The sequence below is a fragment of the Melanerpes formicivorus genome, unplaced genomic scaffold (assembly GCF_026170545.1).
Source record: "Melanerpes formicivorus ecotype bairdi unplaced genomic scaffold, bMelFor1.0.p_v2 SCAF_5, whole genome shotgun sequence".
NCBI lineage: Eukaryota > Metazoa > Chordata > Aves > Piciformes > Picidae > Melanerpes > Melanerpes formicivorus.
In genome coordinates, this window is record NW_027142357.1 from 9,823,555 (window position 1) to 9,850,079 (window position 26,525).

The window sequence follows — 26,525 nt, forward strand, 5'->3', positions numbered from 1 at the left end:
TATGCTGTGAGCTTGCAGCTGTTGAACTGAAACCACTGTCTAGTTTCATCAGATTGATGTTTAATTTTTCCCCCCACTTGTGTTCTCCTTTCTATTCTTAAATTCATCTAGTCTGAGAATAAAAACAGTGTTTGCTTTGTAATGCTGTTCCATAACTTTTGCTTTTAATGCATGTAGTTGATTACTCAGAAGAAACTTGTTCATCATGACAGCTGGATAGACATTTCATGGGCTTTTGGGTGAGGCTTTCAGTAAAGCTTGTCTCTCATTATACTTTGCAGGTATCAATAATCCTTTGTTAGCCCAGGGCCATGGTGGCCTGACTTGCAGACTGCAGTCTGTGATCATTTCTATTTGTGTGCAAATGTGTAAGGAAGAGATGCTCATTCTACATGCTGTTGTCTTAACATGTAGTTGCAACCTATGAGGAAGAGCAAGTCCTTTGGTATTGCAAGGTCTTTGAGACCGTTACTCAATGGAAATAAGCTTCTTCAAAGCTCAAAGTGGTGCAGTGGCATCACTGCAGGTGATCTGTAGCTGTGTAGGGAAATGGTTAGGGACAAAGTGTAGGAGGGAATCACCTGGCTGAAAGGTAGAGGAGTGAATTTGGACATTGTGAAAGGTAATATAATTGTTTTCCTAACAGTAAAAAAACAGTTGTCTGATGTAAATTGTTCCTTTGCTTCACAGGTACATGTAAAGTGAATTTTCCTGATCCAAACAAGCTTCATTACTTTCAGCTAACTGTAATCCCAGGTAATTTTTGCCTTTTGTTTCTGTGTGTGCTGGTGCTCAGGAAGTGTAATTCCAAGAGTTTGCTCAAGAACAGAATAAGCTTTCCAGTCAAAGAAAGATTGGCTGTAATACAGGGATTGTTTTACAAGAGCAATGGAGAAACTGGCTGGATTTGAGATCTTGATTCCAATAAAAAGGCCACCAAAATGGAGTATGTTTAGGAAATACTCAGCTCATTTGCTCACTTCAAACTTTTTCTCAGCCAAATGCAAATCACCTTGTTTTAATTGCTGAGAAAAATCTTGGAGTACTTCTAGAGAAATTACTGTACTGCAGCCCTGTGTGGTGCAGATTTTTCTTTCCTGCTGATTGCTTGATTATTCAGAGGTGAAGAGACAGATGATATATAACACTGCTGGAAAACTTCAAGTGTAGGCATGTCTGAAGTCTTTGAATATTTAATTATGTGGAAATTGGATCTTATTATTAATACAGCTTAACTACACCGTGAAGCTTCTGCTGGCATCCTAAGCAATAAAATGATTTTTGGAATGTACCATTTCCACCTAAGGTTCTTAATAGCTATCTGAAGTTAGAGTTTGGTTGCCTAGATGTCCATTTTAGAATAGCAAGTTGTATTTGTGTTTTACAGAGGCATTTGCACGGAAGATTATTTAAAGTTCACATGCACTTATTTTTGCTGTGTGTTACCTTTTGAGACTCTGCAGCTACTTGGAGGATTGATGTGTGAAGTACACTGAGTTAGATAGATGTGTTTGGATCAGTGTCTCCCTGCCAACTAATTCTTCTAGATGCAGTTTCTGTAGATGCTTATTGATGACGGAATTCAGATGGAATATGGCAGACATCCTGATGTCTTACCTAGAGAAATAATGGTTTACACTGAGCATGGTGATAGAATTCAGGATCTTGAAGTCAAATGGGCACTAGATGTCACTGTTGCTGCTTATTACCCAAAATCAATTAGTACTTCCTCGGCAGTAGGAATCTTGGGTGGTCTTTGTTAACGTGGCCATTCATGCGACTCCTTTTTGTGATGGAAAACTGAGTAAGGCTGCCCTAGTCAGTGTAATCAAAAATAAATGCGAGTGCTGTTACAGAACTTTTAACCTCTCATTCTGTGCATGAGAGATACTCACATTCACTTGACCAATGTAAGTCTGCTTGCACCAGATATCCTTCAGTTTATATGATGCTGCCTTATATTTTGGGAGAGAATTGACTTTACATTGTGTGGGTGAGGGATGTCTTGAATTGAAGCAGTCGTAGCTTCCTCATACTAATTCTAAGGTCCAAATATAGTCATTTTTTAGTTTGTGTTGCAGTCAGAAGACAGTCATTGAGTGCAGAGCATGGGTTTAGCTTCATTGCTGAAATGGTCTTGGGAATGAGATGATCTTAATTAACATTTTGTTAAGCTAAATATAGCAGCACAGCTGAAGTCTCTGCAGTTGCAGTTTGATGGAAGTAAACATCTATTTTCAGCTGTGTGTAATTCAGGTACAGAATCCTGTGATCAGCTGCATCTTAGCACAACTCTCTAAAGGCAGAATGCAACCCGTACCAAGAAAATCTTTCTAACTCTGATTCCCTTTGTTATTGGGGATTTTTTTCAGAGTATGCTAAATCTTAGTTTTCTGTAAGATAGCAGAGAGACAGTTAAGTAGTTGTTAAAGAATTTTCCTTGCACAAATAGGCCAAAGTCTTTGCTTGAGGCAACTATTTTTGTAGTGTCTAAACCATGAATCTTGACAGTCCAGAGGAAGTGCCAGTTTTCCTCCTCCTGCCTGGAACACTCTTGTATTGAGGACCTGAGTTACTTCTAGAAATCCTGGTCGTAAATCTGGTTCTTAAGGGAGTACTTTGCAAATACCTCTGCTGCTTTCCAATTGTGTAACAAGAACTGGGCTCAGTGTAGGTATGGCTGCCAAGGCATGTCTGTGCTGCCCTGCAGTTCTCACTGCTAGGGCTTCTGTACTAAGTGCAGGTTGGTAGTCTGCACAGCAGAGGCTCTTGCTGGCTCACTTCTTAAGGTGATCAGTTTGCTTATCTGCAGTTACAGAGACTGTACCTTTCTGTGACAGATTGGGTAGAGGAGTGCTAATTATTTTATGTTCACGTTGTTTTTATATTCTGATTTAACATTAGAGCTGGAATTCTGTAACCATATTTTATAAGGAACCCTACACCAAGGCAATTTCTGAAAGTAGTCAGCTGTCAGGGTACCATGAGGTGCTGACTGAAGGTATTTAACTCTAGAAATACTTTTTGCAGTCAGTGTTCTAGCCTTGTTACTGAGAAACTCTGTTCTTGGGTGCATTGTTTTATGCAGTCACTTCAAATGTGGCTGATCTTGAAAGGACAGTGAAGGAAGTTTCTTTAGTGTTCTCAGAAAAAGGATTAATTTGAATACAAAAATAAGCTTTACCATCAAATACTCTCAGCTCTCTTACTCTCCACTTCTCCTAGTAACCTTTTCTTAGTATTTAATGTTACAGAATTATTCTGGTGACACTGAGTTTTAAATTTCACTTCAAATTGTAGAAAGTCTTAGCAAGAGTGATTGCTTATTTAGCATAAAATGCTGCTTGTCCTGAGAAATTCTGATTCCTTTCCATGAAAGCTTTCTGCAGTGCACCATGGGTGGATATCTAGTAGCACAATCTAGAAAATTAGGGAAATGGTCCCGTATTTCCTGAGAGTTCAAACGGATTGAGCATCACCAGGTTACCCCACAGTACACCGCTAACTGCACTTTATCCTCCACTATGCAACCCACTATAATGGCTTTTTAACCAACTATCAGAACTCCTCACTGTTTCCAAGGATCACTTCCCAACATAAGCAGTCACACAGAACACCAGCTTGCACAGGGAGAAGTGTACTGCTGATTCAGCCTGGTAAAGAGGAAACACCAACTCTTGTTAAGGGTGTTCAGGGAGTCCCACAGCAGAGGATTATTTTCCTTGGCTTAATTTCAATAGTTCCTTGATTTTTCTGGACTCAGAGCAAAGTGTGCAGCAGCTTTTTGTATTCCACCCCACTAATGTGAAATAGATGCCTGTTGATGGATGTGTCCAAAAAAATCCTCAGATTTAAAGAATGCTCCCTGGAATACAGTTGTCCAAAAGAAATATCCAAGAGCAGCGCCAAGGGAGGAGAGCTTGCCAAAAGACTGTCAGATTCCTGCCATTCACGCAGCAAGAGAAAACCCACTTTCCACATCTCTTTGCGTGCTGAAAACACCATGTCCACAGAGTCTGTGGTGTGCAGGAGCATTAAGGTAGACCCTTAACTCCGAGCACAGACAGCAAAATCGCTTTGACATTGCTTAAGAGAGGCACAAGGTGGCGGGGGAAAGCTGAACAGTTGTTCTTTGCTTTCTCTGCTCTTTCTTGCCCTTTAGACGTAGCTCAGGATAGATCCACTTCCTTCTGGGCACAGCAGAAACTCCCTGTGTCCATGTGCAGGATGAAATCAGACAAGGTGAGCTCAGCTGAAGAGTACAAGCCCTTTCTCACACAATGAGTGCAGAGTTTCCTGCAGGATTACTGAGATGCAATGGTCTTCAGAAGGGTTAAATCATCACCAGTGTCAGCAGAAGGCAGCAGGATCAGATGGTGAAAGAATACCTCTTCTTCTCTGCAAAAAAGTTTTAGATTAGCTTAGGCACTTTCTAACCGTGTATTAACAGCTCTAGAGGCCATTAGAGGTTCATTATGTATTAATTATAGAATTACTTATTCTGTATAAGACTGAAAATTCTCTGGAAGACTTGGAGCACTTTGGACATCACACTTCACACTGCAGGTCACTTCCACATGTTTACATGACTGAGTTTCCCTCAGACAACTCATTGTTGTCTTGCACTACAGCTACTCCTTTTGTTTCAGGTTTATCTTGGCATCATTCCATGCTACCACTAATCAAAAAAATATACTGGGTACCCTACTGATTTTGTTATTTGCTATTTTTCACCCTCACAGTTCTCCTTGTATGTTTGTAAATCTTTTCACTGAACAATGCAATAAAGTGTGCTGCTCATCATTAATCACTCAAATGTATATTAAAAATTCCTCTCTCTGGAGAGCCGCAGCTCCCAGCCAGAAACCTTGCAACGCATTAACAAGATAAGCCTTCACGCTGAAGTCATCTTACAGCATCTTGAGCCAATAAAGACCTTCTCCTACATGGTAGTTTCTTTCCCTGTATCCAACCACATGAATACAGATGGGGACAAAGACCCTCCATTTTTGAGGCGTGTAGCAGTGGTGGGAAAAACTGAAGTTCTGGCAAAGCTCATAGTGAGGAAAGTACTGCAAATAAGAGTCAAGGAAAATAGCTTTAGCACATAACTTAGGAAGTTGGCCACAGATGAGACTTTTGCCAAAAGGGACTATGTCTGAGATCTAGTTTTCCTTCTACTGCTTAAATTTATGTCTTCAAGCCCTATTAATAGAGCAACCATCTCTCCCACTCTGGTTTCAAGTTTCATTATCAACAGCCTGACTCAGTATTGTAGTTTGCATTTTTAAGGTGCTTTGGCTAAGAATGCTGTGAAACTACGAAACTCAAATTGTTTGCTTGGGTTTTTTTTTTTTGCTTTAAAAGAAAATGCAAGATAATTAACACAGGCCACAAAGGATGTACTTTTAATAGCAGCTCCTTGAGTCGGCAGTGTTTAGATGCTCAGCTGTGCTCACCAACATGTGCCATTTGAGGGAATGTAAACCGGAAAACAGACCCTTGATTAATTCCCTGAAGAACAGGACTCTCAAATAATCATGCTACCCCCAAACTACCCCAGCTGTCTGGGGATTGCAAGAAAATTGCATTGGCTCTACATATTCTTCTAGTTTTCTTCATGTGCCTGCTACTTCAACTCATGGTTTTATTTATTTGATTGTTTTTCCCCCAGATCATTGCCATATTTTAGCCTCAGCTTCCAGTTTTGTGCTCCAAATGTTAGTGCAGCAGGCAGGACTCTGACTATGTTCTAATCATTTTTCTCCTTATTTTTCCTAGCTTTTGATCCAGTAAGGTACTGGCATAGATAATAAGAACAGAGGCAAGTAGTGGTATAATGATGTTTTTCAATGGCAGGAAGTTTGTTTCAGGTGACAAAACGAAGAAGCTTCAGACAGCAGAGAAAGCGAGCAGCATTGTCCACTGAGGCAGTAAAATCTTATCTATTTCCTTAATCATTCCTTCCTGAAACAGTGTATCACTTTCAGTGTTCCACACATTTGGCAGGGAGCAGTTTCATCAAAAGGATGTTGGTATAACTCACCTTTTACATCTCATTCTTTAGAAATGCCTTACACTGAGATAAAAATCAGTAGAGTATTTGGAAGCAAAAGACAAATGCTTTTATCTTGCTTTTCCCATAAAAATTGGTGCATTTGGATTTACCTTCTGGTGAAGCATTGTGTGTCTGAAAAGGCTGCTTAATAAATCAAACATAGTTCAGAACTGAATTGGAGTGGAATTGGGGAATGCCTTTGAAAAGCTTGTGCTCTGGACAGGTTGCAGCTTTGCACTGTGCAGTTCAGTGTGGAGGCAGCTGCAGCAGCTGCTGGCTCTCTTCCCCCTACAACGGAGAGTCTGATATTTCACAGGGTGATATCCTCTCCTTTTCAGTAAGTCAGATAATGAGCTACAACAAAGAGGAGGAGAGTAGAAGCTGGCCGCTGTCTTGTGCCTGTCACCATTACCTTGCGGAAGCTACAGGCTTGTGGTGACAGTGGTGAGATTGTAGCATGGAGTGAAACTTGAGCAAGTGGATGTGGTGTGTTAGTTGGTAGGAGGAAATTAACGTTGTGCTAAATCTATGTATGTCCAAATGACACCATTCTGAATGAAGATTTTGATGGCCTATAGTAGAGGAGATAGGTGTATTTTTTTGGTGTGGTTTAGAATAAGCTACATAGTAAGAAAACTGTTTTTAATCTTTCTGTAAACTCTGTGGATTGCTTCACAGAACTTTCCTTTGCAGTGTGGGTTTAAATAGTTAAAATATGTCATACAATGATGACCAGCCTTCCTGATTTTCAGGCCTTCACTGTGGCTGGACTGTGTGATACAGAGACTACTGAAGGTGGTTTGACCCAGAGAATTCCTGAGGTGTCCCAGTCTGGCTATCTGTCTGTTTCTCTTTCTTAATGGAAAAAAAAACAAAACCTCTCCATAATGGCAATGCTAGGCAGACACACTTTAGATCACTTACAAGCATTTCAGCTTCCAAGCACAACCATCTCAAGAGCTGCAGACTGGCTGTTACCCTGTTATATTATCTCTGGTTAAATGCAACTAGATATTTTCAGATTTCGTATTTTAAAATGTAGCTATTTTAATAATTCAGTATAGAGTCAGGGGCTGACAGAGAGGCAGGCAGATTTTCCTACCTGATATATCATCCTAGGATAATTACAACAAAAGAGCAACTTGTCTCTTTTATTGTAGTACACTCTGAAGCATGCTCTTGCATACCATTATTCATACTGCTTATGATTATGTGATTACTAGCATGCGTCTGGGAAGATCTGCTAAATCCAGGAGCAGGATTTGGCACGCTTTTGCAAAGTGAAGTATGTATCCATCTCATTCCAAGGGCTGGTGGTGTGGTACGGCATGCCGTAGGGCTGATACGTGGCTGGATATTGTTCATACAGACGTGAGAAGCTTAAAGATTCCTTGAGCTTGGTATTGCCTTGTGTTCCGAGCAGGAAGGTGGGTTTTCCTGGGTCACTCTGATTTACAATTTCCACTGTAAAGGTTTTGGAGGGAGAGTGAGACACTGTATGCACACTGCCTTTGGACTAGCAGCAGCTAATGCTATGATATAACTGTATTAGATATTTGATGATAGTCTTATGCTGTTATTTCATTTCATATTCTGTTGAGTCTCCTGTTTAATTTTGTTGGTTTTCTTTTCTAGATGAGGGATATTACCAAGGTGGAAAGTTTCAGTTTGAAATTGAAGTTCCTGATGCCTACAATATGGTGGTGAGTATCTGTCATTTCACATCTCTAGGCAACAGGACTTTAGAGGGAATGTGGCATTCAGACTAAGAAAGGACCTTCTGTCTATTACTAAAATATCATGAGTTTGTAGAAAAATCTTGATTGCCTGGAGTTTTTGGAGGTCATCTGAACTCCTGCTAGAAGTTGGGGTAGTGTTTGGTTGCTCAAGGCATTGAGCCAGTTGGTATTTAACAATCTCTTGGGATGGAGATTCCACTACCTCTCTGGACCTATGTTCCAACATTTAGTTACCCTTCTGAATTTTTTTCATATAATGGGTCAAAATTGCCCTTCTGCAGCTTGTCTGTGGCCTCTTGCTTTATCACTGTGCACCCCTAAGAAAAGCCTGACTCTGTCTCCTCTATACCTTTCCACTGGGTAGTTGTAGACAGCAATAGAGTCCCCACCTTCAGCCTTCTTCCAGACCAAATAAATCCAGTACTCTCAGCTGTGCTTCTGTTGTGTGTGCTCTGGTCTGATCACCATCGTGGCTGTCTTCTGGGCTCACTCCAGTTTGTCAGTGTGTCTGGTAATGGGGAATTAAAAATGGGAAGCAATTCTGGGTGCAGTGTTGCACGAGTCCAGGGGCATGGGAATAATAATTTCCCTGGCTGTGGTTTTGCAATCCAGTGGTTACAGCCCAACAGCCTTCAGTGATACTGAGACAACTGGGTTACCAGTTTCAGTGGTTAGGTAAACAGCTTTTCAGAGGACGTACAAATGATTGTGATATCTTATTGTAGATACATGGAAAGCTCCAGACAGTTTGGCCTGTTCAAGAAGAAGTTGGTATTTCATTATTGTATATTAATGAAACTGCAGAACCTTGCAAGTGTAGTAAAAATAACTGAGGTATTGTTTTCAGAGTTTAGCTGTTGAAACAGCAAAGATTGACTCCAGAGATGGGAAACAATTGGGGCATACATCTGGTTCTCAGGAATTACACTTGCCACTCTGTTTCACAGTAGTTTGGTGTGTAAGGAAACAAGATTCATTTGAGCTGCAGTATTTGCAATTAGTTATGAGAGTTTAGTTTTCTTTTCTTTTGAATGGTTTTGATAATTTTGCTTCCTTTAACTTTTTTCCAATCCTTCTACTTTCTCTCTTTTTCTTACTTTTGGTGCTGATAGTTCGGAGTTCTTTTTTCAGAGAAGCTGAAGAACATGTAGTGGAGGATACCAGACAAGTGTTTCCAGGCAGACCTTTGGCTCGTGCAAATGCACCAAGCCTAAATTCAGCATTATATACAGGTAGTGGTTGTGGTCACAGCGTTGTTTGCATGCATGTAAAAAGGAAGTGCATTGTTCTGTAATGTAATATATTGAATTCCCAGACAGAGCTTGGAGAACAGTGCATTAACACTGCTAGTAGAGTAGAAAGGTTGTTTCTGAAAGCAGAGTTAGCTTTGTGTTGCAGGAGATGCCTTCATAAGCTTCCTAATATTCCTTTATTTACAGTGTATGAATGCATGGAGCTGGCATCTTGTAAAAGTTCAGGCTAGCTGAGGACTGTAGCATTTCTGAGTTGGCCTTCAATTCCCCCCTCCTTTTTTCTGATAGTTGTTCTCTCCTTGTAGAGTGAGGTCAAGGAGTATGCTCAAGCTGGTGGTGTTTATTAGAAGTGTTTAAGATCCTGCCTGTCTTCATTGATCTACTTCAGTGTAAAGCACCTACATGTGCTAATCATGCTTGCAGTTGGATGGTTTTGGTTATGTGGTTTTATTAAGTTTCTCTTCACCAAAGAATTGCCTATGGCAATACAGATCACTTTTGCTAGCTTGTGTGTGTTTTAATGTTGACTACTTCTTTGTTCCCATATGAGAAAGTTGTGCCATCACATACCTGAGAAATACGGCTTTCACTATAAAAGGGGCAACCCTGTCATGTTCTCTGCTGGTCTAATTTTTAGTCATCTCAGTCACAGCAATTTAGCCACTGAGGCAAAGCCACACGTGGGAACATACACAATGTATACTCATTTTAATTTCTCAAACTCTTGTGTTTAGATGGTCACCCCTGCTGGAAAATATTTACTGTGTGGTAACAGGAGAGCTGAATGTTAATTTTGATCTGGGAGGTGGTTGGTTTTTGTTTGGTTTTTTTTTTTTAATCCCAATTGCTATAATTAAAAAATCTGGTTTGTTATGCTTCCCTGCTCAGCACTGGCAGCAAATCTACAGCAAATGTTAATTAGACATTTTGTAATTGCATTTTGATTCTGAACACCTCTCATACAATACAAAAGTAAAAAGTTTGCCTTTATGCAAGTCCAAAAAAAAAATTGCAGTAGGTTGAATGTTGGATTATACTCAGGTTATTAATGAAAATGTGTATCTTCACATTGATGGAGATAATGACTCCGAGGCCACGGTTTGTTTTCTGCCAGCCAGAATAAGACTGAAATGTCTGATGACCGTGTTTTTAGTGGAGCTCCTCAGACCTGCCAGTGCTCTTTTCAGCCCACAACCAAGGTTAGGATATTGCACGTGTCAAGCTCCTTGCAGGACTGCTGAACGTGTCAGGAGTAAAAACACTGGACAGACAAGACTGGCAAGTCATAATGGCCTTGCTTCAGAGCCTACATCCATTTCCTAGTTAACTAGTTCGTAGTTCCACAACTACAAGATGTGTAAGTTACAGTTTCTGTAATGCTATCCTTTAATTTCTGTAGTATTGTGTTGCTAAAGTCCTGCAGGTTTGCTTCTGCCCTGGGGAAATTTTTTATTCTTTTTTTCCCCTTCCCTTCAGTCCAATTTCAGCATTCAACTTCTGCACTGGGAAAAGTGAATGTTTGGACTGGTGGTGCAGTGGAAGAGTATGGCAATATATAATCATAGAGGAAAAGCTTGAAAGATTTTATTGTGTCTTGCAGGTGTGGCATACTACTCTGACAGGGATTAAAGCATTGGAGGTTGTTCAGAAAATAGTGGGTCTGTGAATACAGAGAAGTAACTTATCTTTGTGCTTAGGTGTTGTGGTGGGTTGAAAATCCACCCCCCAACATTAAATTTGCCAGACCAGCTCAGTTGGAAGCAAATAAAATCTGTATTTACAAGCAAAACTATGATCTACAATTGAGTGCAATGAATATGTACAAAGTACACAGTATTTACAGGTATTTGCAACTAATAAACACCACGGGGACCCCTCTGGTCAAAGACCAGGTGAAGCTTATAGCTTCTCCTATCCCCCTGTGCATAAAAGGGACAAGAGACAGAGCAGAGAAGTTAATACCAGTCACAACAAAAGCGATGCAGCCAAGGTCAGTAAAGCCAGTTAGTATCTTCCAGCCCGAAGAAGTGAGAGAGATTGTTTTGGTGCAACTAGTTTAAGTCCCTTATCTCTTCCAATGGGATTGTTTAGAACTATCATTACTTTCCTGCTTACACCCAATAGTGACTTATTTACATTTTACTACTTTCTGTTCAAGATCTGTGAAAATTTCTTAAAGGCATAGCCTAAAACTGCCACAGGTGTAACTGACTAGGATGTATGGTTGTGTTTGGTACCTTGGCTATGAATTTCCTTGGTGCAAAGATTCAAGATCTTAAAACGTGGCAGGGATGCTTTGGAGCAAGCACTGTTGTGAACTGCTGCCTCTTGCTTGTGGGACAGAGCACACAGCAGGGTAGGGCTGAAAGACTTTTCTACCAGTGAACAGCTGTGAGGAATATTAGAAATATTTGTTATGGTCTGTAATGCAGTACAATATTGTAAGAGTTCTTCCTCTGTAGCCATAATTAACATATGAAAACTGTGGGAGTGGTGGATAATTTAACAAGCAGCTGAGTTTAAGAACTGGCAAGGGTTCCTTTTTTCAATTAGGTATTGGAGGCATACAGATGGTTCAGACAGATCTGTGCTACGGCGCTAGCAGTAGATTGTCACTCTATTCCTGCATTTGACTGCATGCTTTCCAGCAAGGCTGATGAGAGCTAAGAGACTTTGCCATAGGCTTTTCCTGCAGTGGTGTGTTGCCCAAATGGAAGAGTTCTCCTAAATGCTGCACTTGTGCATTGCCATGTTGCCTAGTCCATGTATTTTCATTATTGCTGATTTAGTACTGAAACTGAGCAAGTATTGGTGTTGGTTATGCTGAACCAAGCAGTAATCAAATGCTGTGGACCTGACGGCACCTGTATTCTGTAAGTGGTCTTTCTACACTGCTGCTCTGTGAAGGCAGCGCCCAAGAAGTCACATGCCTCAGTAGCATTTTTGAGTTGGTTCAGTTAATACACTAATGAGCACTTGCTGCTCTTGGATTGCTGTTTTAATGTGTACTCTCTCCAGTGCTCTTGGTTAAATTTCTTTGTGCCTTAATAAAGCAGACTCAGGGATCGTTGAGTTTGTTTGTTTTGCTTTGTTTCTTCTTTTTCTTATTAAGTGCTAGTTGAAAATACTACAAGAAACCCTTAATATTAAAAGTTATTGCTCACCTTTTAAACTGCCCTATGGGAAATGGGGTCAGAATGAGGAATTATCTTCATCCTTTCTGTGGCATTAGAGCGAGCAGTCAGGTGATGCTCCCTGCAGCCCTAATGAAGGAAGTAGCTGGTGATGCTTTCAAGGACACAAGCATATAAACATGGTCCTGAATGGAAATGCTTCTACTCTCCAGGGCAGTCCAAGTGAAAAACATCCTGAGAGGAGTGCTTAATCTCAGACATGCCCCCAAAATATTTTCCAAAAGAAATTTGAGCATCTTGGATCTGTTCTTTGTGTAGGCAACTGGGTCAGGCTGGCTGCTTTTTGGAGCCTTGGGAAAACCTGGTATTGCATCTGCAGAATCCTCTGCTTGGATCCAATCTCTTTCACACCCAAGACTACCTTGATTTTATTTATTTTTATTTTTTTTCTAGCACTGTTTTAGGGGCATGCCAGAGATGGAATCAGTGGGCTTGACCTTTTGATGTTTTCAGTGTTTTCCTTTCTGTAAGAACTGTCCATACTCTGAGTACAAAAAGAAAAAGTAATCATCCTGAGAGGCTGCCTTCCTACAGTGAGAAGAGTAAGACTATTGATATTCACTTTTAAATTATCTTAGGGTGTTAAAAGCCTTTGGAAAATAAAAAAAAAAATCTGTTCTGAATGGCTTTGAGTTTCACATTTATCTTTTCTTTCTCAGTTCTTCCAAAAGAAATGCCAGCTGCCACTAGTATATGAGAAGAGAAGGCTAAGGTGGGGGGGGTGGGTCTTGTTCATGTCTACAAATATGTGGGGGGTGGGTGTCAAGATGAAGGTGACAGTCTCTCTTTGGTAGTGCCCAGTAATAGGACAAGGAACAGTGGATATAAGCTGGAACACAGGAAGTTCCACCTCAGTATGAGAAGAAACTTCTTTATGGTGAAGGTGACAGAGCACTGGAACACCCTGCCCAGGGAAGTTGTGGAGTCTCTTTCTCTGGAGACTTTCAAAACCTGCCTGGATGCATTCCTGTGTGGACTACCCTAGGTGATTCTTCTTCAGCAGTAGTATTAGACTGGATCATCTCTAGTGGTTGCTGCCTACCCTTAACATTCTGTGATTTTGAGAGTGGTCCCTCCTGTCCCAGGCAGGGTCTGTTGGATGTACCTGTGCCACAGTTCAAAGTACTTCATATTTCATCATATTTGGGAGGAAAAATGGCTGATCCTGCTTCTCTATCCATTTGTGCATGAATCTGCCCTTAGTATGTTTCATGTGTTCCAGATGTACTGTTTATAATCTTAGGTGTGCAGAGTGAAGGAAGGGCTTCTTTAACAATGTAATATATCATTTACCAGAGGGCCTGTGGACTCTCATGGTGGGATAGTGTGTCACAACAAAGCATTTGGTACTGAGACAGATGTTGCAGAGAGATGGCGAGAAGAAACCTGGAGCAGTTAGGTAATTCAGGTCTCCTCAAACTACCGTGCCATTAGAAATATTAAAGTCTTTTGGTAAACCTCTCACTTGCCATTTGAGAGAATTATACTTGTTAGGAAACAGGCTGCACATTCCTGAGCTTTTGTGTAAAGCAAACAGAAGTTTAAGTGTTTGTGCTTACAAAACCTGCTGGGAATGTTGCTGTCCGAACAGACATTAGAGGAAGCTGCAAAATGGCAAGCAAAGCACTTAATGGTGTGTACAGCAAATGTCTTTAGCACCAAGTACTGCTGCCTGACCTCTGTGTTCTTAGCTGCTGTTCCTCAAGCACAGGTTTGTTTTTTTTCAGTTGACTGGCTGCCCAGAAATAGAGGGCAGTGGAGGATGGAAGCAAATGTTTAGTAATAAAATGAAAACCAGCCCAGTGACCAAGGGATTAATTTATTAAAAAAAAAAAAAAAAAAAAACAACCAAAAACAAATAAACATACTCCCTTCTTTTCTGCCTTGAAGTACAACTGATGAAGTAATAGGTGCTACAAGACTAGGGAGCTGGTCCTTTAAGGAATGGGGCCTGATCGATAATACTGATCTGGCTCAACATTCACAAACTTAACTGGAAGCCAGGTCTGTTTTGCCACTGCTGTGTTTCTTACATCTTAGACAATCTTAGGGAGTCCCCAGTTTACTGGTATTTTTTATGACATTTGGTGCCTTAAGCAGTGGTCAGAAATTGGAAATTTAACAGTGTGACTGTTAATCTTGGCCCTTTTCCTGGCCAATAAGTTAGTTATGGAAACAGCAAACAATTGAAGGGGATTTGCCCCCTGAAGGATCAGATGTCACACACTTAAGGGGCTTCCATCTACTTCTTTGACCCTATTTGTACACTTCTTGTTTTGGAATTGATGGAGTGGGAGTTGAGTTCAAGTTAATAATGCCTCTGGAAATTTGGAGGCAGCACAAGGAAGCGCAGGGATTCCAATTGCATGACTTCTTGTGTTGCAACCACTCTCCTGTAAGATATCTTGGGTAATCCAGTCCATCAAAAGCACAGGGCAATGTGGCTTAATTCTCAACTCATTTCTCTGTACTATGTGCTTAGCAATGTTTGGTGGTCAGTTTCAGCCAAACTCAATAAGATTTCAGGACCTGATACAGGAGAGTGGCAAGAAATACCTTGGAGGTAGCTTGGTCTCTGGAACCTGTATTCCTGTTAATGCCTCTTTTGAGGAGGAAAAAAAATGGGAGTCATAGTTGCAGGACAGTTCATATGAATGCTTTGGGATGAATTCTTTGGTGCCTAGAGAAAACATTTAAAATAATTCCAAATTTCTGCTAGGAACTCCCATCTCTCTAGGGAAAAGGTTAGGAAATTAATTGACCAAGATCTGAAACTGTTAATTAAGTTCATGTATTGATTAGCACTTTATCACCAAATGAGAGAATATAATGGAGGGGAGAGATTATTTATTAACTGCATTTTTAAAGAAGTTAGAGAAACTTGATGAGAAAAAAGCTCTTCACAGAAAGAGTGATTGGAGATTGGAATGGGCTGCCTGGGGAGGTGGTGGAGTCACCATCACTGGAGGTGTTTAGGAAGAGACTTGATGGGGTGCTTGTTGCCATGGTTTAATTGGTTAGATAGTGTTGGATGATAGGTTGGACTCGATCTCAAAGGTCTCTTCCAACGTGGTTAATTCTATTGTATTGTATTCTATTCTAAAGTCAGTATATGTGGAGTTCTCACATGCAACACTTTCTTTGTACTGTCTGTATGTATTCACTGGTATGTTTAAGAGGACTGAGAATGCTGGAGTTAGTTTCTGTAGTCAAAACTAATGAGAGATCCCAAAATATGAATGACTACTCAAATTAATACAAAAACTGGAGGGACTCACTGTTGTGACCCCCTGCTAAGGTGGGATCTACCTGTGCAGCTTTCAATATTTGAGGTGAAAAGAGTTTAAGCGATGAAATGAGACAAATATAACTTGGAACACGCTCAAAGAAGTTTTGTCTGAAGATAAATTCTATTGATTCTGCTGCAATTGTCCTGTCTAACAGAGAAAGAAAAGAGAAAACCTTTGTCTTACTGTCACGAGTGGGTTTTTCTAATTTTTAGCTATGAAGAAGGCTTTGAAAGGATAAAGGAATTCTTTTGTTTCCATGATGCAAAAAAAGATGAGATACCAGTTAATTCACTCTGACTCTGAGGATTTGGAAATGATATTTAAAAAAACACACAAGATTCAGTTTGCATAGAGTTTTTGACTTTTTTCCTACTCATCTATATATTTTGTGTTTGAAGGTACATATGGTAGAAATGTACTCTTCAATATTGACCTCCCAGCATGGCATAAACTGGCATAAACACAGCAAACACTGCTGCTCTCCCTTTGAGAACTAGCCTTTGAAAACTATGGGAAGCTAGGTGTAGCTAATGGAAAGATGTGCTGTTTGAAAACTGAAGAACAGCATTTCTTCTGAGGGGGGAAAAGAAATTGTGGCTGTTTTCTGTATGCCACTTAAATTTCAATAATGCTGTGATCTAGCACTGAGGCAGCCCTTACCCCTTGAGTAAGAATGGAGGAAAATTCTTGTTTCCATTGTGAATTATGGATGTGTTGTGAGAGGTATCATCATAGAATCACACAATGTTAGGGGTTGCAAGAGACCTTGAAAGGTCATCCAGTCCAACCCCGCTGCCAGAACAGGATCACCTAGAATGGTTGCCTTTTAGTGCTGGATAGTTTATTGGTAGCTCAGTATGTTGTGTATCTCTTGCCTCTTTGCCTTTAAGTCTTTCTGTCCTGGTTTAAGGCTGGACAAATCCTATGTTGCCCTAAGAGGGATATAAGAATGACTCTCGCACAAATGGAGTGGAAAGTGATGCAAAGTTTAAATGGAAATGCAATTTTACAGAAATTGCAAGCATAGTGGCAAGATACCCAAAGCATAGAGAGTCCCTTACACCATACCCAAAGGCCCCCAACACTTCCCTTCTCCCCTGGGTATACCTGAGGGTATACCCAAAACCCCCAGTGCTCTTCCCCCTCCCCCTCTCTCCCCCTCCCCACTGCTAGGCTAGTCTCAGGCTGGCTGGGTCTGAGACTCACACCCCACCCCCACCCCCCCCCCACCCCTTTTCCTCCTGGCATTAGGCCTAGACAGGCCTAAGAAGCCTTGAGATACTCCCCCTCTATTACCTGATAGGGAGCATCTCCCATGGGAGCAGATGGGGAAGAAAGAGAATGACTTTGCAGATGAATTTATAGGGTGCAGGATTTATGGGTAGAAATATGCTATTTCCTGTGTCCACATTACTGGGTTGGACACTTGGGACACCAGAGGTGTAATTTATGTGGCAGTAACAGGAGGCACCCAGCCTAAACTGCCACAGTCATCCAGTCCAACCCTGCTGCCAGAACAGGATCACCTAGCGTGGTCTTCTTTTAATGCTGGACACGTTATTGGTAGCTCAGTACACTGCATATCTCTTGCTTCTTTTCCATGAAGTCTTGTTTAAACTAATATTTTACTAAAAAGGCAATTGGGCAGTTGAGAACAAAGCCGTTGCATAAAACACATCATGCCACCACACAAGCACAGCTATTCGAGGTATTTTGTCTCTTGACTGAAGACTTTCTGGAAAGTAGTGGAGACAAATAGCTCTACATCTATAATGTGTGATTTAATTGAAGTTACGAAAGGTACTGGTCGCTGCTGATGTATTCCAGTACACTTACAATAAGAAATCATCTGCTTGATTGATAGCTGCAAATTATAATTTGGAGAGCTTGGATGGAGCAACAACGTGCTGTTGCTAAGCTACCACCATTTTTATGACCCACTCTTTTTATTTACTTCACGAAACTAGAGCAAACGAGACTGCTTGAAGATCTTGTATTTCAAAACCCGCTATGGCATTCAGAAATCTGGGGATCTTGCCTGAAAAGAAGTTTTGTGGGGTTTTACTTTAGTGTCTTCAGTTTGGGTGCCTTCTTGATGCTTTTTGTAATACTTACTCAATTGTGAACAGGAAGGTCAGTGTTTAAAAGATGCTGTTCTTTTGATTTCATTATTATCGTTTGCATCCTCTGCTGGTTTTCAAACGCTTGACTTGCATAAGCCTTGGGGAAAAACACTTGGTAGTTTTCCAGTTTAAATTACTGTCTTACTGGTTAAGTGGTAAGAAAGCAACTGACTTGGAATATTTTCTTTCCCCTTAAGGAGACAGGAGAAGTACTGTGTCCAGTTCTGGGCCCCTCAGTGTAGGAAAGATGTTGAGTTTCTGGAATGTGTCCAGAGAAGGGCAACAAAGCTGGTGAGGGTTTTGGAGCACAAACTCTATGAGAAGAGGCTGAGGGAGCTGGGGTTGCTTAGCCTGGAGAAGAGGAGGCTCAGGGGACACCTTATTGCTGCCTACAACTACCTGAAGGGAGGTTGTAGCCCTGTGGGGGTTGGTCTCTTCTCCCAGGCAACCTGTGACAGAACAAGAGGACACAGTCTCAAGCTACACCAGGGGAGGTTTAGACTGGGTGCTAGGAAGAAGTTCTTCACAGAAAGAGTGATTGGCCATTGGAATGGGCTGCCCAGGGAGGTGATGTTTAGGAGGAGACTGGATGGGGTGCTTGGTGCCATGTTTTAATTGATTAGATAGTGTTGGATGATAGGTTGGACTCAATGATCTCAAAGGTCTTTTCTAACCTCTTCTATTCCTGATTTTCATGACTGTCTTTACAACTGTTTTTCTAGGGAAAAGACAAACACCAGCCCAGCCTTTGTAAAAAGCTGAGAGAAACTAAGAGGGCAGAGAAAGCTGGTGTAACTCCTGTGGGTTGTATTATCAGTGTCTTTAATACACAAACCTAGGCTGTAAATATCAAATCTATTTGCCTTTTCCAGTTTTGTGACTTGCAACAGCTATGTGATTTTATTTTAAAGGATAACATCATAATTTATTTTCTTGTCTCCTGGCAGCCTCCAAAGGTAAAATGCTTGACAAGAATCTGGCACCCAAACATTACAGAGACGGGAGAAATCTGCCTAAGGTAGTAACAATGTTCTGTTAATTTGATCTGTAAGGTTTTTCTGTGGTTAAACATTGTATATGATTTTTATGCTAGGTTTTTTTTTTTTAATAGGTTCTACAGATCAGTGACATATGACCCTTAGGAACTTAGTCTCTTACACATGGCAAGAACAATACTTTCAGTAGATTTCTATGTAGAGCCTGGCTTTTCAAATTCATACTTAATGCTTTGTTCTGCTTGGGGTAAAAATGTAAATTCCATTCTGAAACAACCTCGTTAGATGTTTTCTGTTTTCTCCCTCCATAAATGCAAGGCTCTCAGAGAGCTTCCAGCTGCAGAGGGACCTCAACCAACTGGACAGATGGGCAGAATCCAATAGGATGGCATTTAACAAGTCCAAGTGCCGGGTGCTGCACTTTGGCCACGGCAACCCCATGCAGAGCTACAGGCTGGGGTCGGAGTGGCTGGAGAGCTCCCAAACAGAGAGGGACCTGGGGGTGCTGATTGACAGCTGGCTGAACATGAGCCAGCAGTGTGCCCAGGTGGCCAAGAAGGCCAATGGCATCCTGGCCTGTATTAGGAATAGTGTGGCCAGCAGGAGCAGGGAAGTCATTGTGCCCCTGTACTCTGCATTGGTTAGGCCACACCTTGAGTACTGTGTCCAGTTCTGGGCCCCTCAGTTTAAGAAAGACATCAAAACACTTGAATGTGTCCAGAGAAGGGCAACAAGGCTGGGGAGAGGCCTTGAGCACAAGCCCTATGAGGAGAGGCTGAGGGAGCTGGGATTGTTTAGCCTGGAGAAGAGGAGGCTCGGGGGTGACCTCATTGCCCTCTATGCCCTCTACAACTACCTGAGGGGTGGTTGTAGCCAGGAAGGGGTTGGTCTCTTCTCCCAGGCAATCAGCACCAGAACAAGGGGACACAGTCTCAAGCTACACCAGGGGAGGTTTAGACTCGAGGTGAGGAGAAAGTTCTTCACCGAGCAAGTAATTCGTCATTGGAACGGGTTGCCCAGGGAGGTGGTTGAGTCACTGTCCCTGGAGGCGTTCAAGAGGAAATTGGATGTGGCACTTGGTGCCATGGTTTAGTCCTGAGGTCTGTGTTGATAGGTTGGACTCAATGATCCTCAAGGTCTCTCCCAACCTTAGTTATACTGTGATACTGTAATTCCTTAATATGTTAAGTGCTTGAAAGCCATTTATATTTCAAAAAGAAAGGAAAGCATGCTCCTTAAACTTTGACACTAGCTATTCTATATTTGCCATTTGCTTATTTTAACCTTTAATATTGACTCCAAGACATGTGCCATGTCCCAAGAATTGGGAGAGTATAAGTCAAGGGGGGTTGGAGCTAGATGATCCTTGAGGTCCCTTCCAACCCTAACAATTCTATGATTCTATACAAAGCCCAAAAGGTTTACTGTACCAAAGTGGCTTAGGTTGCTGGTGGTTTTGCTTGGTAGTAAATGTTTCCTCTTTAAAATCAGTGTCTTGAAACTTTATAATTTCAGTGTGTCATAATGAGTACCTGATGGTGAAATTGGCCAGAAACCAAATGTAAACAGAAGTGAGAAGCATAACTATTGTTTTTCGAGTTAATGGGGCATAAAAGAAAAAGTAGATGAAGCAGAAGCAATGAATCTAAGTAAGATTGAAAGCTGTTCAATCTTACTTAAATCCAAAGTCATTGCCATCATGTGTAGCAAACTAAAAAAAGAAAAAAGTATTTTCTTTCCTCTAGATTTAAAAAATCATTTACATGCTGTGTGCAAAGTCCTGGTGAAAATGAAGTTTTAACTAATTGTCACATTCATAGGCAGGTCAAGCTCATCAGCTGATAACTGAAGTGCTGCTATGAGAGCTTTTAGCCACAATAGTCTGCTCCACACTTCTGAGAAGCTCATATTGTCAAAAGATGCTAAAAACCATCCTGAGGAGGCTGTAGTATGTTCCTGGTGCTTGGTCCTGCCAAACAGCAGCAGGAAAACAGACCACAAGGGCTGGCCTCTAAGCATTAACCTCACTTGGGGTTTGGAGGATTTAAAAGCATTGGAAAAACATGCTAAAACCACTGAGACTACCTAGAAGTCTGGTTGTCCATTGTATGGAGCTGTATGTTGCTGATGCAGGAAGGCTGTTTTGCCAAAGTGGATTGCTGCTTTTGGCAAATGTACCACATCTGTTGTTTCTCAGTGCCCCTATCCCCCCCAGGCCTGTAGTATTTTACATAGCTCAATTTGTCACTGGTCTGTGGTGAGACTGATTTGGGGATTTGGCTTTTACAGTTTAAATTCCAGTAGAGTCCATGTGGTCCAGTCAGTGGACAAAAGCCTACACACTTTGAGTCAAATAGCACAAGGAGAGGAATTTATAAGTCAGCTGTTTGGAATCGGGAAACAAGAAATAGAAAACATCAAACAATCAAGCTTGAGCTCGTGACTACAGTGCAACATCTTCAGAGGCTAAATAAACCCCCACATTCTTGAGGATATTTCACTGTTTCTTGTCTTTAGTTTTGATTATGAAAGAGGAATGTGGTGTTGGAACATCATAATTCTAATTTAGCATCTGCACTGACACGTCAGCTGTATTTAATTGTCAGGTACTGTAACGTATCAAACCTTTGAAACATCTTACCATTTAGATGAAGAAGCTAAAATAAGTTGGATTGCTTTGTGCCTGTTATAATGGAGAATGCGCTCTATATATAGTACTTGCAATCAGCTTATACAAGATTCTCTACATTAAAATAGCTTCAGTTGTTTTTAAAAACAGAAAAAAATACCCCTGTAAGTATTTTCCCCAGCTATATATTAGTAAACGAATCTTTTGCTATGGTATATATTGGTTTGATAACCATCCCTGAATTTAAACACACTAAATAATTAAGCTTTCACAAATTGCATTGGGTTGGAAGGGACCTGCAAAGGTCATCTTGTCCGGCCCTGCTGCAAGTCTGATCTTGAATGTCTCCAGGGACGGGGCCTCAACCACATCCTTGGGCAACCTATTCCAGTATTTTACCACTCTCATTGCAAAGAACTTCGTCTTTATGTCCAACCTAAATCTACCCCGCTCCACTTCAAAACCCTTGCCCTGTCACTACAAGCCCTTCTAAACAGTCCTGCCTCAGCCTTCTTGTGGGTCCCTTTCAGATACTAAATGTAGCTATAAGGTCTCCCTAGAGCCTTCTCTTCTTCAGATGGAGTAGCCCCAATTGTTTCAGCCTGCCTTCATAGGAAAGTTGCTCTGGCCCTTTGATCATCTTTGTGGCCCTCTTCTGGACCTGCTCCATCAGATCCGTGTCTCTCATGTTTTGGGGGCCCCAGAGCTGGGCATGGTACTCTGGGTGAGGTCTCACCAGATCAGAATCATCTCAAGCTGCTGGCCATGCCGCTTTTGATGCGGCCCGGAATGCAATTTGCCTTCTGGGCTGTAAGTGCACATTGTGGTCAAGTGTAATCATTTTGGGCAGGAAAAATGATGTTTGTCTGTGCTTTATGGATTGCAGTTACTCAGGATCAAATTAATAATGGGCCATATTAATTAGGTCTGGACTGTACGTGTGGATCTCACCTGCACTGCACATGTGGATGGAAAGCATCAAGATACCTGGGAAAGGATGTTTGGTCTCTTCCTACACCAGGAGACTACTTTTTTTGGAAAATATGTAATTCATGTCTATTTATCTTTTCCTCCCTGTTGATGTGATCTGTGCCTGTGGCTGGCAGTTTTGGGCCTCCGTGAGCGCATAAGCATTTAGAATGTTTTAATCACTCGGAAATTTCACTGCTTTTCTGCTCAGGTGGTCAGTGCTGTTGGATGTGTTGTTAGTTAAGGTTTGGTCACTTCATGATGCAATATTAAAGGAGAAGTGTTTGAAGACTGGTTGTGTTATCTGGTATAGCTCAGTGTTGTGAGTTCTTCAGTTACAGAATCTAACTATGCTGGTTTCTTGTCTTTTCCCTAATGCTTTTCCCAGTCTTCCCTAATGTGTCAATGTGGGAGCAAAAAGCTTTTTAGAAAGACTTTCTATATAGATTGTCCCACTTCTCCAGTCTATAGTGTGGTCTCCAGAATAGTTATACTGGCTGTGCTGAGCTGAGCAGGGAGGTGGGCAACAGGAGGTGGAGCAAGAGGGTAACTCCTATCACAGTATAACTTAGGTTGGAAAGGACCTCGAGGATCATCGAGTCCAACCTATCAACACAGACCCCATGACTAGACCATGGCACCAAGTGCCACGTCCAATCTCCCCTTGAACGTCTCCAGGGATGGCGACTCAACCACCTCCCTGGGCAGCCCGTTCCAATACCGAATGACTCGCTCAGTGAAGAACTTCCTCCTCACCTCAAGTCTAAACCTCCCCTGGCGCAGCTTGAGACTGTGTCCCCTTGTTCTGGTGCTGGTTGCCTGGGAGAAGAGAGCAACCCCTTCCTGGCTACAACCACCTTTCAGGTAGTTGTAGAGGGCAATGAGGTCACCCCTGAGCCTCTTCTTCTCCAGGCTAAACAATCCCAGCTATATGTGTCCCTGCCAGTGGAGGATTTCTGGAGTGCTTTTACAGCTTTTTAATTCAAATGTATTTTGATACTTTCTGTTGGCAAAAGGAAGGCAGAAGGTTGGTTGCAGCTGATATTTTATGTTGATAAATTTATTTATCTGAGAGCTTTACACAGTGGGTTTTCTCCAGGACTGTCGTGTTTAGTCACTTAAGCTGTGAATCCTGTCAGCTGGAGTTTCAGGACGTTTTAAACTTGCTAGATACATAAGTTCCCAGATCAGTATATGCTTTTGCAAGAACTCTTTCACATGCTGAGCATTTAAAAGCAAAAATTCCTCAAAGTTTTACTCTGTTCAGGATGAGAAGGAGAATGAGAAGATACCTCTGAAGATGACAGTTGTCTGCCTGGCTGGTCACACCAGTGGCTGTTTGGGTTACTATAGCTTCAAAAGTTGTGATTTTTGCAGTCTTCCCATGGGAACTCAGAGGAAAGGATTTTAAATTGTATTCTGGGAGGTCTCCACAGATAAACACAGATGTTAAGGTGCAATTCTCAGTTCCATTCCCCCACGACTAAGGATGCACTCAGCTTTTCTCAGATATTACTACAGCTGAAGACAAAGCAAGTGGAAATAGAGTTCCTTCCCTGTTCTGGTAACTTCCCCACTTGACAAACTCCTGCTGGTGCCACAGTGCTCACCTTCCTGTCAGCCCTGCAGCTTCTTCCCTAGGGCACACACTCACTCACTAGCTTTAGCGATCTGAAATGCTGCAGAAATTACACAGTTGGTTTGTACCTCTTTTGTAAATTCATTCTCAAGCATCACAAGGGAAGCTTCTGAATGTTTTATTCAATCTAAATAAGTAGTAGATTAGATTTCTGGCAATCCAGCATGAAACAGCCAAGTACTGGTGATTTCAGAATAGTCACTTCAAGCAAAGAGGTTTTCTTGCCCATCAGGTATCTTGAAGCTGGTAGAACAGGTGGCTTTTGTGGTCTACTTGGTAACTTGTTAAAAGCAGTTTCTAGAAGCAAGAAGTAGGTGATAAAAACTCTTCAGGATCTGCCATTTGAGTACTTTATAGTAGTCCAACTCCCCTATGGCAACAGGACATGTGGATGACAGGTCCTTGAACAGAAGCTCCATGCAGATGCTTGTTCACTGAAGTAGTTCATGATGTGTTTGGTGTATTTATATGCATTTAGGTGTTCATTCTGCTCTGAGTGTGATAGTCTGAGCAGATCATGATTCAGGCCTCCAAACTGGCAATTATATCTAGGTCATCCCCATGGAGAACATGAGATGCGATTTTTGTAGACTCTGTGCTGGGAAAAGGTTTTGATTAAAGGCCTAATGACCATTCCTAATCTGTTGGAATAAAGAGGATACTGCTCTAAAAATGAATTATGTCAGCAAATGAGAAATATTAGGCAAAGGTACACTTACGTATCTTTATTGCTTTCCTGTGAGGGCCATGAGGCCTCTCAAGTCCTAGTTGCTGATATCCCCAGCCGGAGGTACACAGAGAGAGCTCTGATGCTTTGGGAAGCTGGAAGAATGTTAAGGAGGCTTAGCTTACATGCTCAGGCACTTTGAGTTATATCAGTAGATACACTTGTGCTTTTTTTTGTGTGCGTTAACTTTTATTCCTCTCTTCTTACGTTCACCATGAGCTATGTGAAGAGGTAAAGGAGAATGCTGTAGCAAAGGTTTATGAATCATAGAATCAATAAGGTTGAGAATGACGTCAGAGATCATCAAGTCCAACCTGTCACCCAACACCTCATGACTAACTAAACCATGGCTTCAGGTGCCACATCCAATCCCCTCTTGAACACTTCCAGGGATGGTGACTCCACCACCTCCCTGGGCAGCACATTCCACTGGCCAACAACTCTCTCTGTGAAGAACTTTCTCCTCACCTCTAGCCTAAACTTCCCCTGGATCAGCTTGAGACTGTGTCTTCTTGTTCAGTCACAGGTTGCCTGGGAGAAGAGACCAACCTCCCTTCAGGTAGTTGCAGACAGCAATAAGGTGTCCCCTGAGCCTTCTCTTCTCCAGGCTAAACAATCCCAGCTCCCTCAGCCTCTCCTCAAAGGGCTTGTGCTCCAAACCCCTCCACAGCCTCGTTGCCCTTCTCTAGACACATTCAAGTGTCTCAATGTCCTTCTTAAACTGAGGGGCCCAGAACTGGACACCATACTCAAGGTGTGGCCTAACCAGTGATGAGTACAGGGGCAGAATGACCTCCCTGCTCCTGCTGGCCACACTATTTCTGATACGGGCCAGGATGCCTTTGCCCTTCTTGGCCACCTGGGCACACTGCTGACTCATGTTCAGCCAGCTGTCAACCAGTACCCTCAGGTCCCCCTCTGCCTGGCTGCTTTCCAGCCACTCCATTCCCAGCCTCTTACTTGCTCAAATGCTGAAAATCATGGCTCTTCTATGTTCAGGGTCTCTCTTTTTACTTTTGTAAGATGAAAAAAGTTGCACCCATGAGAAATTATTTTTAATGTTCTTGGAATTTTGAGGTGCAGTAGTGATACAGTCATACTTCATCTCTAAGGCACAGAAATGAGAATAGCAGCACAGTTGGGACGGAAAGGTTTTGTCCAATATGATGATCTCATCCAATGTAGAGAGGCTAGGAACAAGGCCTAATGCTGGTTATGGTTTATTTCTTTGGATTAGAAACTCAGTTCATTCAATAAATAACTATATGAATAGCTTAGAATGGTTCAGCCATCTATTGTAATTTAAAAATGACTTAATACACATTCTCCTGAAGGTTGGTAAAACCTAATAGTTTGAGACTATTTCACTTCAATACTGTCATTTCAGTAGAGGAAGCTGCTGGTGGCGATGACTTTTCCTCCTTTGCTGCTGTGCTGTGAGTTTCCAGTTTTAGATGACTTCCTAACAGAGAAGACATGATTGTGAAATGGTGCTTCAAGGAATTTTCTAGACTTTCTCATTCCAATGATTACTTTTGCTTTCATGAATGTGTGCAAGGCATCAGCTCATTTCTCAGTTATGCTCTTTAATCTCCAGTATTTTCACTTGTCATGACTGCTGGTGTTTTGCCCTCAAAGGTCCAGGAACACTGAAACAACTGAACATGCTTCAGTAATTCCTACTTGTAAATAACCCAGCAGCTTTGCTGCACTTAAGTGCACTTAAGTTTTGGGGTGCACTTAAGTGCACTTAACAACATACAATAGAATATGCAGATCATGTTAAATTTCTACATAGTATGTGTGTATATAGGAAAGTTTATATCTTTATTATTTGTATGGATATCCAGATGTATTTATACTTAAATTCAACAGCATGTATTACAGTTTATAAGGAACTTTCTCTTCC

At 41.6% G+C, this 26,525-nt stretch overlaps 1 protein-coding gene across 4 annotated transcripts in view; it reads left to right on the plus strand.

Annotated features, from left to right (window-relative positions):
* UBE2F (ubiquitin conjugating enzyme E2 F (putative)) overlaps window positions 1-26,525 on the plus strand; it is an 87,822-nt gene that overhangs the window by 13,172 nt on the left and 48,125 nt on the right. For 3 of the 4 annotated variants that reach the window (XM_068138020.1, XM_068138019.1, XM_068138022.1), the window contains 3 exons: window positions 691-756; window positions 7,694-7,761; window positions 18,605-18,675. In XM_068138020.1, coding sequence (XP_067994121.1) covers window positions 691-756; window positions 7,694-7,761; window positions 18,605-18,675 — 205 coding nt within the window. The remainder of the gene's footprint in view (window positions 1-690; window positions 757-7,693; window positions 7,762-18,604; window positions 18,676-26,525) is intronic. The other variant, XM_068138023.1, reaches the window with a different exon arrangement.